The following is a 16641-nucleotide window of genomic DNA, read 5'->3' as shown; positions in this document are numbered from 1 at the left end:
GCTCACCTGTATTGCCTCTAACGACTGGTCTACGCTGGGGGGGGGAGGGGGCAATCGATCTAAGATACGCACCTTCAGCTACGTGAATAGCGTAGCTGAAGTTGAAGTATCTTAGATCGATTTACCTTGGATCCTCACGGCATGGGATCGACAGCCGCGGCTCCCCTGTTGACTCCACTACCGCCGCTCGCTCTAGTGGAGTTCCGGAGTCGATGGGGAGCGCGTTCGTCTTAATGAGACGCGATATATTAATCCCTGATAAATCGACGTACCCTAAGTGACTGTAAACTCTTTGAGGTGGTGCTGCAGTATATACAGAATCTTTTAAAGGAACCAAGGAAATCTGGTAGCTGCTTGAATCACTAACCAAATGGAGACAATCTTATTGTACTTCAAGATTTAAAATAATTCATCAGTGTAAGAAAACTATAATTTAACTGTTAATGTTATCACATCTTTTATTGATTACTCATTATATTAAGTATAGAGAATTGGTTACTTGTCTGTTATGTTTTTCCCCTAATGTGTTCCATGTATTTGTATTACTCTCAAAAACTGTTTATCCTCATTTAAAAAAAATCATTTTGAACATCACAAAAATATTATTTTAGTACAAAAGATCACAGCTATATTTAGATATTCATAACATTTCAAATTTTTACACACATCTATTTAGAGTGACACAACCAGAAATTTGACTTAAACGCACAGAAGTAAGTCAGGGTTTGTCTTGAACCCCAGCCCAAGCACAACAGTCCCTCTGATAAACAAGAAGAACACACATTTAAGGTTCAAGAAGTTGCCTGATTAACATTAATAGAGCTGTGACTGAAGGTCTCAGTGGATTATGAAAAACCTCAATACGTGAAAGAGGCTCATCTGCTTCAATAGCTCTACATTCCTGCTGCACAGTGTGGTGAGGAAAAAATTGATGGAGAAAACTATGGCAGAGAAGTGTTTCAAAGCAGCTTTTCCCCCACTCTTCCATTCTGACACTTTATTTCCCCTTCTTCCCTCAAGGTATCCATGTGGGAAGAAATGGACAGGGCAAGGGTGGGAGAACGCATATGAAGCAGTTGGTTTCCCTGCCCCAAGACTGAAGATATAATGCAGGAATTCTGTTAATACTGACTCAACGGTATCATCACCTGCTGCATGCTGAGACTCTCCTCCTGAGAGACAGTACACCAGGGGCAGACATCTAAGGGCAACATGGCCTTTAGTGCTGCCATGGCTGGGAAAGGGTAGTGGGCTGAAGAACAGGGCAAGAGGAAAAGGTGGGCTTCCTCTACATGACTTTACTCCAACTGCAAATTCTGACATGGTGCTGCCCTGGCCTCAGCTGCCCCAAATTCGGTTTACCTCTTGCCAGTCTCATGAATTCCGGGTGGCTGTGGTTGAAGGGTTAAACCCTACAATTCCAGTTTACGAAATAAAGAAACTATTGAAACTGAATGATGTAAAACTAAAGGCCTTAAAGTAAACACACAACTGCTACCCAAACAAATCCACAGATTCACACCAGAGGTTTTACTTGTTTAGTTATTATTATAGTTGTCTGTAAAATAGGAATCCCTTCCCACAAAAAAAATTCATGTTTTGGAACAAATTTTAATCCCAAACTGGAGTGGAAAAGTCAAAACGGATAAATATTTCAAGGGAAGGGATTTTAAAAAAACACGCTATTTTGGGAGACTGAACAGGATTTTCCTGCTTCCCAGTGAAACTGACATGAGCCTTCCAGCCTGGCTGCCTGAGATTCCAGCACACTCAGCCTCCCGCTTCCCCTCACAGCTGTAGGAGCCAGAGAGCCCAATGCTCAGCTTCTCCAGCAGCTGGATGGCTGGGGAAGGCAGAAAGAGAAACTGACAAGAGCCTTCAAAGTGGGCAACAGGTAAACTATCATTTTGATTTCTCCCCTCAAGGGAAAACTGAAGTTTTCCCAGGAAAAATATTGATTTTGCAAAATGGGTATTTTCAGTCAGACAGACAATCATTCCAACAATTTTTTTTTGACCAGCTCTACTTATTATACAAGGTAGTTCTCGGTGTCAGATTCTGCAGATGATGCAGGCTCATTAATGAGCACATAATTACACAATTTAGGATACTTTAAAGTATCCTAAACAGGTGGTTCAGCACACCAGTTTCACTCATGTTCTAACCAGAGGATGGGATTTAGGATTAGAGGAAGTCACCGGGCAGGTCTTTCAAGTTTAAAGGAATAAACCATTTGTGATAATGAACAAGTTTAAACACATTCAGCTCTTCCTCAAGTTAGAGTTTTGCCATTAGCTTCAATGAGAGCAGAATCATCTTCAAAATACAGATACTGAATACATGACTTGTCAAGTGACTTGAGTATCTGGCAGCCGTTCAATCATTAACATTTTCACATTCTGAACTGCCATCAGGTTCAGAAGAACCTTTGAACCAGAAAACATTTAAGGAATTATTATGCTAAAGGTTCAGAATAATCTTGAACCATACCATAATTATGTAATAAGGTGTCAATGTCACCTTACTACAGTAGGGAAAGACTGGTTTTACAAGTGTGTATAAATATAAGTACATACATACTTGTTTGACAAGTTTACCCAAATCCCATGCCTAAAATAAAGTTTAAAAAACTACAATTCATAGTTCTGTCAGAACAATATATTTCATTAAAACAAATACAAATTTCTGACATCACAGGTGTAAGTTCTCTCTCTGCTTCAGGAAGAAATTCTAGGGGGCTGGGAAGGGAAGGGGAAGAACACGTGTGTTTAGCAGTTCACACTTGACTATTGGCATTTAGAGGTCAGAGACCACCATCTTCCCAATGCCATCCCGACAGCCATCTTGAGTTCAATACACAGAGGGAACAAGTCACCAATGGCAGTTTTTGAAGTGAACATTCAGACCTCCTTGCTTAACTTCTGTATCAAAATCAGCTTGAGATGAGAATAAATGAGAAAGTGGTAATGAATACAGTACAATCTCTCTACTAAGTAGTCACAAGCAGGATACTTCCCTCCTCTTACCAACATGAGTGAATGAAAATGTCTTCAATATTTGTAACAACATTGTTTTATTCAGCATGGAAGTGGACGCTGAATCTTCCAGCAAAAGACCAAGCGAATCTCCTCCATGATGAGATTCATCATTGGAGTAGCAATCAACTTCATCAGTATCACTGAAGCCACTCCTGAGCCTGGGTTGTTTGCATGGCCGCATACTGCATATGCCATACCACCTGCTAGGTGGTTCAGACTCTCTCTTTTAGAATTGTAGAACACACGAATCTCCATTCATTCCCTCCTCACATTTCCCCCTTACCCCCCAGCACACACACGAACACTTTTACATCATGAATTTGTGCCACAAATAAGAAAAAACACTTAGGTTTTGCTTAAAGCTAGCGTTTGTGGTTAAGATGGGTGCTACACTAAGGGAACTGAATTGTTTGTTACCCAAGCACATATAGCATGAGCAGCACAGCAAGCTTCTCCACATAACCACACTAGTGTTCCATAAGTCTTTTTGGGGGCGGGGGGGCGGAATCCAAAAAGGTATTCATGTTGGTCTGTCTAAGCACAAAGAACTGAGACAGCCACAGATGCTAATTCACAGCAGTTAGGTGGTGGTTTCTGTGACATTATTTATGAAAGCAAGTGAAGCAAATGCGGAAGCTACCACATGGATCCAAGAGTGTAACTTATTTTCCATTTGCTACCATTACCAACTCTGAATTCAAACCACTGACTTTGAGGTGAAAGGCTATAATAGCAATCTGTAAAGAAAGTAACAGACTGCATTTCCTGAAGTTTCAAGGGCTAGCAAAACATGCACGAAGCAAACGCACTTACGCAGCATTAATGTTCCAGAGCATTTTGCCCTCCCCAATGGCATTTCCCACTATGCCCAGGTCTATGTGTGGCTCCCTCATTCCCCCTAGCCAGGTCTAGCATTGTCTCACCCCAATCCAGGGTCTGTGGTCCCCCCTTTTCCAAACACCATCTCTGTTTCTCCTGACTCCACAACCACGTGGCTCAGTTTCCCTCCCACCCCAGGTTCCCGGCTTCCCTCATCACCACTACTCCCATCTTGTGGGTCCCTGATTTGCGCCCCCCCATCATCAAATTCACTTCCCCTCCCCCACTTACCTCAGGATCCCTGCCTGCCCCCCCAACTTCTCCCCCTGCCCCAACTTCCCCATCCACTCCAGGTCTCTGCTTCCATCACCACCACAGTCCCACCCTGTAAAGCTCTTATTTCTGCTAGTTCAGACTACAATCTCCCCCTGCAGCAAGCTTAGCTGTTACCTCTGATATGGGTAGGCAGCAGCAGGGGGCAGCAAAGAGATTGCTCTGCCTGCAGCCAGGCAATCTGAGCGCTCTGATTTGCCTCTGAATCAGGCTTTTCTGATTTTTTTGGTGCAAATTAGACTAACAAAAAACAAAAACAAAAACCAACCAAGGAAAAGGGTTCTGCCCATTGATAGCTAGAACATTCCCTGACATTTTTGGAATTGATTAGATGCAGTGTTCCAAAGTTACGTTACAAACGGACATGCATGCCGAGTTGAGTGTAGCATCTTGGTTTGCTTGGTCACTTATCTACAGATACGGAAACTGAGGCAGAAGGCCGAGTTAAATTACATAGCGGTGGGGGTGGGGAATTAACACACTGAATCACTAGCACAGATGGCATTAGAATCCAAGCCTCTTAACTCTCTGTCCCATGCTTTAGTGACATCACACTGGCTCTCCCTATTGTACTCCCTGCCTAACCCAGAAATACCAACCTTTCCAGGTTTTACTGATGAACTAGACCAACTTCTCAGACCACCATTACATTTAATCCTAGTCTACCTTTGTTTCGCTTCATACAGTGCTTAAGATGAGCAAGAAGCCCCAGTGATCACAGCTATAAAACTAGGGTATCACTAAGCTGAGTATTACACCAATCACTGCTTTAGGTCTGACTGTTTAATGACACAATCAGCCTGTAGAGACTTTCATAAAACAAAGATCCCAAAATTGTAGCACCCCAAATAATTTCTTTTCTCTCATATCCAAAAAAACACCCCACCACCCATATGCTTTCCAGCCACAACTTTAAAGATCAGGATTTCTTGTGGTATCGTCATTCTACCTGCAGAAAAAAATTACACCTTGGTTCAAGTGCACTGAATTATAACCAGACCTTAAAAACCTGTCTTCAAGTAGTGCTGGGTCTGACATGTACAATCATATCTCAGTTTATAAGAAACTATTTAGGTCTTGGACTTTTTGTTCCATTATACTGGCCACTCACTAGAAACCAAACCACCTTTACTTTTGTCAAGGCCTCTGCAATCCAATAGACAGAGCCTTGGTCATAGCCTGTTAAGTAGGAATATTTTCTAGTATTAGAACAAAATATAGAAATATATTATATAGAAACAAAATATAGAACAAAAGCTGCTTACTACTTCCTACAAGTAGCTATAGTCACCATTTGTAACAGACGATCTATAATCATAATGGTTAACTGCACACGACATACCTCTTTGGGCAAAGACATTAATTTGTTTCTGTCGACATTCAAATTGTTCAGCTTCTTTAGTTTTCCAATGCTCTTCGGCAATTTCTGTTTCAATAGAAAGTGACACATGAACAAGCTTTCTATGATCACAGTGTCAAAACAAAAACTTTACCTCACTTGGAATAGGATCTAGGAGACAGAGCCCTTTTTATAATCAAAAAGTTTACATATAAGGGACTAATTCTATTCATAGTCACAACTGTGCAACTCCACTGATTTCAGTGGAGTTCCAGGGTTGTAACTGAGGGCAGAACTGGACAGTTGTTTGCTTCAGCTTCTAACCAAACTGCACTCCTTATGTTAGCTTTGTACTAAAATGACCATATACACAAGGTAGAAGATACATTATTTAAATGTCCTTTTGAAGGCAGTTTTGAAGAAGCAGAAAACCAAATAAGTTCCCACTGTAACTAAGGGCTTATTTACACCACGCAGGTTTTAGCGACAAGGCTGTGTCGACGCAGCCTTGTCGCTAAACGTCAGCACGTTTAAACGCTCTCTGTCGGCACTTTTGCCAATAAAATACTTCCAGCCCCGTGAGCAGCTTTAGCTTTGTCGGGAGGAGAGCGCTCCTGCTCACAAACCCGCGTTGACACTGCCACTTGCGTCGGCAAAACCTGCGTTGGCTGAAACAACTGATTAACACAGTAGGGAGTAACACGAAGAGCAACCACATAGCAGCGGGGCCTGCAATTTGACTCCACTATTATTTATCAAAATATGCCCAGCAGTAGTTGGCATCAAAGGGGAGCCTTGTCTACACAGGGAGCTATTCCCAATTTAAATTCATGTGTGGATGCTCTATTCTGAAATAAGAGCATCAACATACCAAATTAAATCAGGAACAGTTAATTCATTTTAAATTCATATTTTATCTTATTCCAATGGAATGTTCATGTGTAGACAAAGCCAAAGTAAAAGCTTCCTACACAACAGGCTCTCCAATTCTCTTATTAATCATGAAAGACTTTAAAATGAATATGTAAGTGAATAAAGCTTCCCTTCATGTCAAGTCAGAACCTTCAGTGGTTAGAGGTAAAAGACTGGGGAATCTGTTTAGCTAGATACAGTATAAATTCTGGCCACCACTTTCAGATATCATCTACTTCCCCTATCTGAGACTCAGTATGAATTCTCATTTGGCACACTGTGGCACGGACAAAAACATTAGGTTATTTCTTGTATTTATACAGGCTCCAGTGCCATCTCCTTCTGGATTACAAGTGCTCAGTTGAGCTTGTTGGGGGCAAAACCAAATTTCCTCCTCCTATCCTACACACACAGCAGATAAACAATTCTTGTTATTATCTAAAAGAATACTGATCATTTCACCTATCCAAAAAGTTGCAGGCAGGGAAGCAAGCCCCTATTACTAAACTACTCAGGTTATTCCTTGCAGTTCAATAAACTCTGCTAACTCAAGTAAAAGATGTATATAATAGGGTTGTCAAGCGATTAAAAAAATTAATCTCGATTAATCACACTGTTAATAATAGAATACCCTTTATTTAAATATTTTTGGATGTTTTCTATGTTTTCAAATATATTGATTTCAATTACAACACAGAATACAAAGTGTACAGTGCTCACTTTATATTTATTTTTGATTACATGTATTTGCACTGTAAAAAACAAAAGAAATCGTATTTTTCACTTCACCTCATACAAGTACTGTAATGCAATCTCTGTCATGAAAATTGAACTTACAAATGTAGAATTATGTACAAAAAAACTGCATTCAAAAATAAAACAAAGTCCACTCAGCCCTATTTCTTGGTCAGCCAATCACTAAGACAAACAAGTTTGTTTACATTTTCAGGCGATAATGCTGCCTGCATCTTCTTTACAATGTCACCTGAAAGTGAGAACAGGTGTTTGCATAGCACTGTAGTAGCCGGCGTCGCAAAGTATTTACATGCCAGATGCGCTAAAGATTCATGTCCCTTCATGCTGCAACCACCATTCCAGAGGACACGCGTCCATGCTGATGACTGATTCTGCTCGATAACAATCCAAAGCATGTTCATTTTCATCATCTGAGTCAGATGCCACCACCAGAAGGTTGATTTTCTTTTTTGGTTGTTCGGATTCTATAGTTTCCATATTGGAGTGTTGCTCTTTTAAGACTTCTGAAAGCATGCTCCGCACCTTGTCCCTCTCAGATTTTGAAAGGCACTTCAGATTCTTAAACCTTGGGTCAAGTGCTGTTGCTATCTTTAGAAATCTCACATTGGTACCTTCTTTGTGTTCTGTGAAATCTGCAGTGAAAGTGTTCTTAAAATGAACAACAACATGTGCTGGGTCATCATCCGAGACTGCTGTAACATGAAATATATGGCAGAATGCAGGTAAAACAGAGCAGGGGACATACAATTCTCCCCCAAGGAGTTCAGTCACAAATTTAATTAATGCATTATTTTTTTAACGAGCGTGATCAGCACAGAAGCATGTCCTCTGGACTGGCGGCCGAAGCATGAAGGGGCACACGAATGTTTAGCATATCTGGCACGTAAATACCTTGTAATGCCGGCTACTAAAGTGTCATGCAACTGCCTGTTCTCACTTTCTGGTGACACTGTAAATAAGAAGAGGACAGCATTATCGCCTGTAAAAGTAAAAAAAAACAAAAAACTTGTTTGTCTCAGCAATTGGCTGAACAAGAAGTAGGACTGAGTGGACTTGCAGAGTCTAAAATTTTACATTGTTTTGTTTTTGAGTGCAGTTATGTAACAAAAAAAATCTACATTTGTAAGTTGCACTTTCACTATAAAGAGATTGCACTGCAGTACTTGTATGAGGTGAATTGAAAAATACTATTTCTTTTATCATTTTACAGTGCAAATATTTGTAATAAAAATAATATACACTTTGATTTCAGTTACAACACAGAATACAATATATATTAAAATGTAGAAAAACATCCAAAATATTTAATAAATTTCAATTGGTGTTCTATTGTTTAACAACGTGATTAAAACCGCGATTAATCTCCATTCATTATGAAAATTGCGATTAATTTTTTTTTAGTTAATCGTGTGAGTTAACTGTGATTAATTGACAGCCCTAGTATATAATTTTAGATTAAGTTAGCAAATCACAAGTTAAAGTGAAGCTCTACTTCAAAATATGGACCATGTAAAAATGGCACCTTGCTACTCAGCATTGTTGCTCTATACATATTCAGTCATCAGTGCTTACAGTTCATACCATGGTCAAGAACAGAGTAAAAAGACCGAGGACAGTCACATCTGTTGACTTTGATAAATAAGTTTTTACTTATTAGTACTGCAGAGCCAAAATAGCTAAAATTGAACAGGGTTCCACTCTGCTTTTTGCATCAATAGAACTGTGAACTAAAATCTAATTGCTGAGCCAAGTGCTGCCTTTAGTTACACCTGGGCAACATGAACAATTGTCTGGGGGGGGTTGTTGTTGTTGTTGTTGATAAGGATTCACATATTCAAAACAATCTAAATTGATTTTTCGCTCAAAAGTTGAGTCCACAGGTCTTGCCATTAGGAGAAGAAAATCTTTATACTTGTAAACAGAGCATACCTTCCATAAGAGTCAATAAGACAAATCTGTAACTCCACAATGCCACTCTCTCATATAAATCACTCGCAGAAAAACAATTATTTAAAAACGAGAACTTTGATTTACCAATTTTATATTATGGCAAGTTCCTCTTGAATGTATTGTCATTTAAATATTCAGAATATATTCTATATGGAAACAATACCACGACTGTTGTAACAATCATGCATTTACTTAATGCAAACTCCATTGTATTGTACTTAGCAGTAACTATAATAGGAGGAGAAATAAAATAAAGGCTTACAATCAAAATGAATCAGTGCATAGCAGCAGGCCTAATTACTGCCAGCTATTTGAGCAGTTAAGACCAGGGCCGCCCAGAGGGGGGGGGGGGGCAAGTGTGGCAATTTGCCCCAGGCCCTGGGCCCTGCAGGGGCCCCCACGAGAATATAGTATTCTATAGTATTACAACTTTTTTTTTTTAATGGAAGGGGCCCCCAAAAGTGCTTTGCCCCAGGCCCTCTGAATCCTCTGGGCGGCCCTGGTCAAGACCATACTCACCAGCAGCTGGTTTTCGGTTAGAACTAGTTCAGTAAGGCTTTCACAGTCTCCTATTGCTTCTGTCAACTGAACAAGTTTGTTCTGATCAACCTTCAAGATAGACAGCTTCTTCAAATTTCCTATAAATAGAGGAGAACCGTTAAGTTTGGTGGTTGGCTTCAACTATATCCGCATCAGATGTTCCCTTTAAGATTATGCTCTAATAAATTTGTTAGTCTCTAAGGTGCCACAAGTACTCCTGTTCCTTTAAGATTAACACTTCACGTTGCTGATACTGTATTATTCCAGCACATCTGCAATACACGTGAATATCTAAATATTAAAATAGTTTTTTTTTAAAAAGAACATTTTAAAAATGTTAGTTTTTGTTACTGCATTACAATTTTTTGTAAAACCAAATGCTACAATGCATTGTTTCCTCAGATAACCTTAACTAGTTTTGTAAAGCTACATCAATACTAAATATTCTATAATTCAGAAAACATTTAATGCTTTGGATTGCATTGCTAATGGGGATTGAACACAAACAGTAAGAGCAAAAAAAATAAAATAAAAGTAAGGAACTCTAAGCATGTTCAACAGCAGACAATGGAGACCATGAAACTACACATAACCTACGGTTTGAAAATTTAAAATCATACAAAATACAGTGCAACTTTTCTTCTGTTGGAAAATTTTGGTGTATTTGACAAGAGTTTTCTAGAGTAAAGTTCAATAGCAAAAATAGGATAAGTGTCAGATATGGACAATGAAAGCTCACTTGGAATTAGACATCACAAATATAAGCCAAACATGGGAATTTTCCAGTTTATTGAATATGTAATGCTCATTTCCATTTTGATTTAGGTGCTGAATTGCCAACACACTATAGTTCTTCTAGACAATGATAATAAAATATCCATAAATAAATTTTAAATGTAGGATTGTTACTGGTGGAAGAGGAGCTCAAAATCATATACCGTCCTCCTCAAATATTGACTCCATAAATGTATGTGAAAAGGAAAAATGTTAGTTGTGGGGTGAACTTGAGAGCAAATACTCCCAATAATAAATGCCTTTAAAATCCAATAACTGAAAGGTTTGCTTGGGACAAAAAGTGTTTTTAATTACATTTCATGAGTCTGAAGTTTGACAAAGGGGTAATAATATACCACATCCATGCGTTAAGAAATGGGAAATCCTTTTACACAGGGAGAGTGTGGGATAATCAGGAGTTAAACGTTTCACCATCCAAATATGACTGGGGAGATTTGAGGGGAGGAGAGGGGGGAAATCAAGCCATACAATATTTCCTGATAAGCATACAAAAGTGGTTGAAATTTTAAGCCTCTAGTAACCTGTATTCATTAGACACAGATACTAAAAACAATGCAGTACTTATGAAAACTGAACCTTATTTAATTTTCTGTGATCAAAACATACTGCATTTAGTTAGAATAGGCAGGTCCAAGATGTGATGTAGGATGCCCTTATCTATCCTTATCATTGTGCTGGACTACTATACAAATATGCTAGTTTTATACAAAATAAAATTATAAATCACAAACATTAGGTTACCAGATCCTTCATTATATAATGAATTTTCTATGAATATATACGACTTTGCGTGATTTCCCTTTTTGCTTTGTGTCCTTCCACTGTGTGTTCTTATGACAGTTAACATAAAATTTTCAAGCATTTGCCTCACCTAAAATATTCTTAGTGATTTTAGCAGGTAACTGAAATCATACTATAAAGGATCCCAAGAAGGTTACACTGGTAAATGCTGCAGTTTAATATCCTGTCTGCATATTTACGGAAGAGGGATAAGACCAAAGGCATAGAGGGAAAGTTCTAACAACCCCATCTGCTAATATCAGTACATGACTTGTAGCCTGAACTCTGCACATCAGCCTCAATGTCTACAAGTGGCACCAAATAGGAACTTTTTTTTTTTTTTGCATTCTACTTTTAAAAAAAAAAAGCTCACAAAAATGACCACACAAACTCCAGACTATTACTACTGTTAGTTTTTACTAGCAATACAAACTAGAAGTAGTAATACTAACAGTAAACAGTAGTAGTTTGAGGTTGCATACCCCAAAGCCCCAAATAGGACCATGGTCAAATCCACAAGGTGCTGTACAAACACTAGTTATTCTCATACTGGCCTGGTCAACAAAGATAGATGCAGTAACTGATAAGGTCAGAATTCAAAGAAAGTCATTCTGGGAAATGAGTTCAAGCCCTGTCACCGTCAAAGAGCTCTGTACCAGAATCACTGTAGCTAAGGACACAGATAGTTAGCATACGCATTAAGTGCCACTCTGCTTCTTGGGGAAAGGACCACGTCTTCCTCAAGGTCAGTGGTGTCTAACCTTTTCAGCTGAAGAGCCAAACATTACTTTTAAAAAGGTCAGTGAGCCACAACTGATACTACAGGACAGACTCTGTCCTGTTCTGTTCCTTCTGCTGTAGACAGAAAACCTGAGAGTCATCACTGGGTGCCAAGTTAAGTTTTCTTCCTTCTACCCTCTCCTGAGCTGCCCTGAGTGGCTGTGCTAGGTTCGGCAGCATCAGTCAAGCTCCAGTCCTGTTCTTCATAGGGCTCTAACAACCCAACAGGGAAGCAGATAATGGAACTGCCAGAGTTACTCTCCTCCCTCCCCTCAGATGCAAAAGGCAGCCAGTGGTGGAGCTGCTGTGGTTTAAAAACCACACAATGTTGTATTTAAAGAACTATGTTCAATGAAATTTACTAAATAATTTTACATCTGATGTGCTACAAAATAGAATTTACAGATTATAAAACCTCCAATGAATCAACTTGTACACCAGACTGAGACAGTTAGAGCAAGTTCCTGCAGTATCTTTGGGAGATCTTACTGTATTAAGTTTATGTATCATTCAATTCCATGGGAGACGGTGACCAAAGCTCCTGCAAGAACTAACGGGGGGAGGGGAGGGGAGAGATTATGCAAATTCACTCAGACTGCAACACTTCCAGAGAGATGTCACCACCTGGAGAGGCTCCCATGTACTAGTTCAAATAGGATAGCCAAAAAAGGACTTCTGGATAAACTGAGTTTAAAATAACTTAGCGTCTTATTTCTGATCCATTCCAGCCAACAAACAGGTCCAAGGGGGACCCAATCCTTCCCTGGATGGGTTGGAAGGATTTGGGCCTACTGAGGTCCCATATTACTGATGGGTCACCTCTGGAAAGCTGTTGGCATGCGTATAAGGAACTTTTGTTTTTTAAATGTGTTCTCTGTAATGTTTTCATGTTATGAATAAATGCTTAGAAAGGGCTGTGTGGTAACTTGTGACTGCTGCTAATTACAGCTGTTTATAGCACTTGAAGAGAAAGATCCCAGCCTGTTTAGGTAGTCTGGCTTTCTGGGGATATCACAGTATAGGCAGGGAACTGTGCAGCCTCAAAACACTCAGTCAAGAGTCAGAGAGATCCGGGTCTCTAACCAAGAGAAATGACAATTGAGGAGCCAGGAGCCTAGAGTGGATGCCATTGGTGGACCCCATGCAGAGGGAGCATGGGGCAGTTGCCCTGAACTATGACACTGAACCCTCTGGTTCTTATGGTAATAGATCACATACGATGTACTGTCTCATACTCTGCTCAGCAAGTTAATAATAAATTTAGGCAGCCTAAATGGTGAGGCATCAATTCCATAGTAGAAATAAAAATATTCAAAGTGCAAAATTAGCAGGACTGTGTGTATAATTAGACTTAAAAAAAAAATTGGGATAGGCTCATCTCTCACATAAGTAGAAATTGCAAAAGATATTCAGGACACATGAGCTTGTTATTTAGACCAATTCCAGTAGTTGTCTATTATTATGTTTACTTTATACTACTTACCAATACCATCAGGTAGCACCTCAAGTAAATTCTGAGAAACGAGCAAATCAGTTAAGGAAGTCAGACCACTGATCTCTTCAGGAAGTCTTTCCAATTTATTTTCAGAGACATCTAGACATAGCAGGTTTTTCAGATTTCCTATTTCCTACATCACATGTAACAAAACAAAAACAAAAAAATCCCACGTCATGTCCAAACTTGCAACACCAAGTCACTTAAAGTTTCCTACCACACTTAAATTTCATGAGGAACTGAGAAGGAGGACCACTTTTCTAAATGCTGGAAGATGACCATTTTCATTTTGGGTGATATTACAAAAAGACAACAGCAGCTTCCTATGATAAAAATATTGACTAGCACAGGCTAGGTAATTTAGACAAAAATGTTTCCATCTCAAACATTGCGTACATAATAGGAACCACAAGCAAGCAGTATAAGTGAAACATAAGCCAAAACAGTCTTTTTCTTGAGGAAAAACTCAATGTAGTTGTTTCTCAGAGTTACAGAACTCAAATCCAACATACAAAGTCTGTCTCTCCCAAGTAACTCAAGGCAAATTATGATAGGCCCCTCTTGGCTGATATTTCAACAAACCGTAACTATCAATATCTAGGGATTTCATATCTTTTTCCTTCCTTTGCAACAAATGGAGAAATACAAATCAGAAGTGCTGCACTTTATAAAGCTATAAAATTATACCAATTACTTAATTTTGACAATGATATAGTTTATCTAAAGATCTGGTTAGAAAAAATTGACACTTCTTATTTTTGTATCTTTCAGTACACCCTCACTAAGGAGTATACTCCTACACACATTCTGTCATAGCTGACTTTAATCATCAAAACATTCAGCACTGCTGTACCAACACATCTGCAAATAAAGATAAAAAAATAGAACAGCAACTTTAATATTTCATATATAAATGTCTACAGAGTAGCAACAAGATCACTGAAAAGCTGAAGACTGATCATGCTAGATAGCAAAGATTTTTCTCTCTATTTTCTAATATTTGAACAACGAATTACATAAAGTAAGTTGCTCAAAAAAAGCTTTTTCTTAGGATTTTTCCATTGGCCATTAACAAAACCCACTATTTATTTCTAAAAATGGCTGCGGAACTTCAGATGTCCACAGAAAACCGGATATGGCAGAGTCTAATTGGAGCCTCTTACAAGTACTTACTGTAGCTAGTCTTAATGACAGAAAGTCATACACTAAGCTCACTTGCACACACCATTGTTTTTGCATTGATTTTCAGCATGCAAGATTTCCACACCACCCACAGTGGACTATAGAATACTAGTGAAATGGCCTGATTTTTTGGCTTGAATCTTAAAAAAAGCTGTTCTCAATGCACTAAGGACAGGGAAGCTTACTAGATTACAGAAATACCTTAGCTGTTAAGGCCCCTCTTCCTGCAATTGAAGTCAATGGGGTATTTGCTTGCATGGATCCAGTTGCAAGACTGGGATCTCAAAATTCTATTTACGGAGGGAATTTTATTATCCTATTTCCTCGGTACACTGTATTTTAAACAGCAAAAGAAAGCTACAGAAGATGACAGTTCACACACAACTTTGATTACTTGCATTTTGACAAGTGTGAAGAGTGAGAGTCAGTTGAACTGAATACTGGTCTCCCAATCCCTGAACCATGAACACTACAGACTGAGAATAACCAATTTCTGGAAGGGGGAAATGTCCTGTCATTCATTAGATAAACCCTTTGAAGCCTATCAACAGTTTTTGGTGCATATGACAAAGGCATCATGCCCAACTTTCTAAAGCTGAGAGGCAGAAATCCTAAAGATACTCGCTGAACTTTTCAAAAAAGCTTATAAACTTCAAAGTTTAAAAACATACCCCCCCCCCCCCAAAAAAGCAAGTTTGATATTTGTAGTTTAGCCACAAATAATGTTTTCTTCACACATACTTTTTTCATGAGAACTCTACCTTACCTGAGGTATTTCGGTTAACTGGTTTCCATCCAGCCAGAGATCTTTAAGACTGAAAAGTGCACCAATTGTTTCTGGCTGCAAAATGTAAACAAAAACAAAAGAGCAAAAGGTAGTTAGGGTAATTCAGAAACAAGCAATACATGCAACAGAAGAAAAACTTGTTGCCCAGGAGACCTAACACACTGGTTTTAATACTATGTTGTAATGCTAGATCGGATTTAGAAAATGGAACCAAGTATGACCATAAGTTATCTGTATTCATTACGTATTTTGGTAAGTATCCAACAGGTAATTTATGTATTTGACTAAGACTATGTTAGACTAACAAAGGGGACTCCACATTCTCAGACAATTTAACACCCTTACATGCAGAGGAGAGACAGGTATTAGGCTAGCAATTACAACCCATTAGACAGAATCAGAAAAAATGTATATTCAAGTGACCATACAGGGTCCTCCTCCGTTTTTTTACTTACCTAAAAAATTAAACTCCAAGTTATAGCTCCCAAAACAACTCTAACCCATCCCCTTCCCACCCCCATATACACACACACAATATTGTGTATTACTGTCATATCTGAATGCCATAAGCATATACGGGAGAACACAGTATAGCACAACTGCGTAAATAGAGTTGTTGGTGGAACCATAATTGTAACATTAATATAATTTAAGTGTTTAGTATAATCACTAAAATATGCCTTAAAAGAGCAAAGTGTAAGCATTTTTGTTTCTGCACAAGAGCCTTATTTCATATTTTAACACCCAAATGAGACCTCAGTTCAATCTTGAAATGACAAAAGGTAAGTACTAGGGCACAACTGAGAAACAGAGAAAACAATCTGTGTCCCTTGCTTTGTTTCTGCAGAGAAAGATCTGTGGGGATCTTTCCTTTTCTACAGAAAAATAATTCTACCACAAATTAATAAAGTATGGTGAAATACCAGATTGCATAGCACATCATTTTAATAACTATAGTAATAGTTAGGATAGGGACATAAAAGTATCAAGGTACATCAGCTGAACCTCTTGTTTTGTTCGGTATGATGATCACAAGAAATAGGTAACATGATGGCAGCATATCACTGCCAATTTTTCATTTATATATATAGAAATGTTCCAGAAGTGTCACCGCTTCCAGTTTGGGAAATTTCTG

General features: G+C 38.8%; 1 protein-coding gene across 3 annotated transcripts in view; it reads right to left on the bottom strand.

The window, feature by feature from the left end:
• LRRC1 (leucine rich repeat containing 1) overlaps window positions 1-16641 on the bottom strand; it is a 112654-nt gene that overhangs the window by 12171 nt on the left and 83842 nt on the right. For all 3 annotated transcript variants that reach the window (XM_005300209.5, XM_042848810.2, XM_042848811.2), the window contains 4 exons: window positions 15486-15560; window positions 13526-13670; window positions 9667-9785; window positions 5533-5616 (listed from right to left, as the gene is read on the bottom strand). In XM_005300209.5, coding sequence (XP_005300266.1) covers window positions 5533-5616; window positions 9667-9785; window positions 13526-13670; window positions 15486-15560 — 423 coding nt within the window. The remainder of the gene's footprint in view (window positions 1-5532; window positions 5617-9666; window positions 9786-13525; window positions 13671-15485; window positions 15561-16641) is intronic.

The sequence above is a fragment of the Chrysemys picta genome, chromosome 3, assembly GCF_011386835.1.
Source record: "Chrysemys picta bellii isolate R12L10 chromosome 3, ASM1138683v2, whole genome shotgun sequence".
In the NCBI taxonomy this organism is placed as follows: Eukaryota; Metazoa; Chordata; order Testudines; family Emydidae; genus Chrysemys; species Chrysemys picta.
Note: the sequence above shows the minus strand (reverse complement) of the source record. Positions and strands in the feature narration are given on the sequence as shown.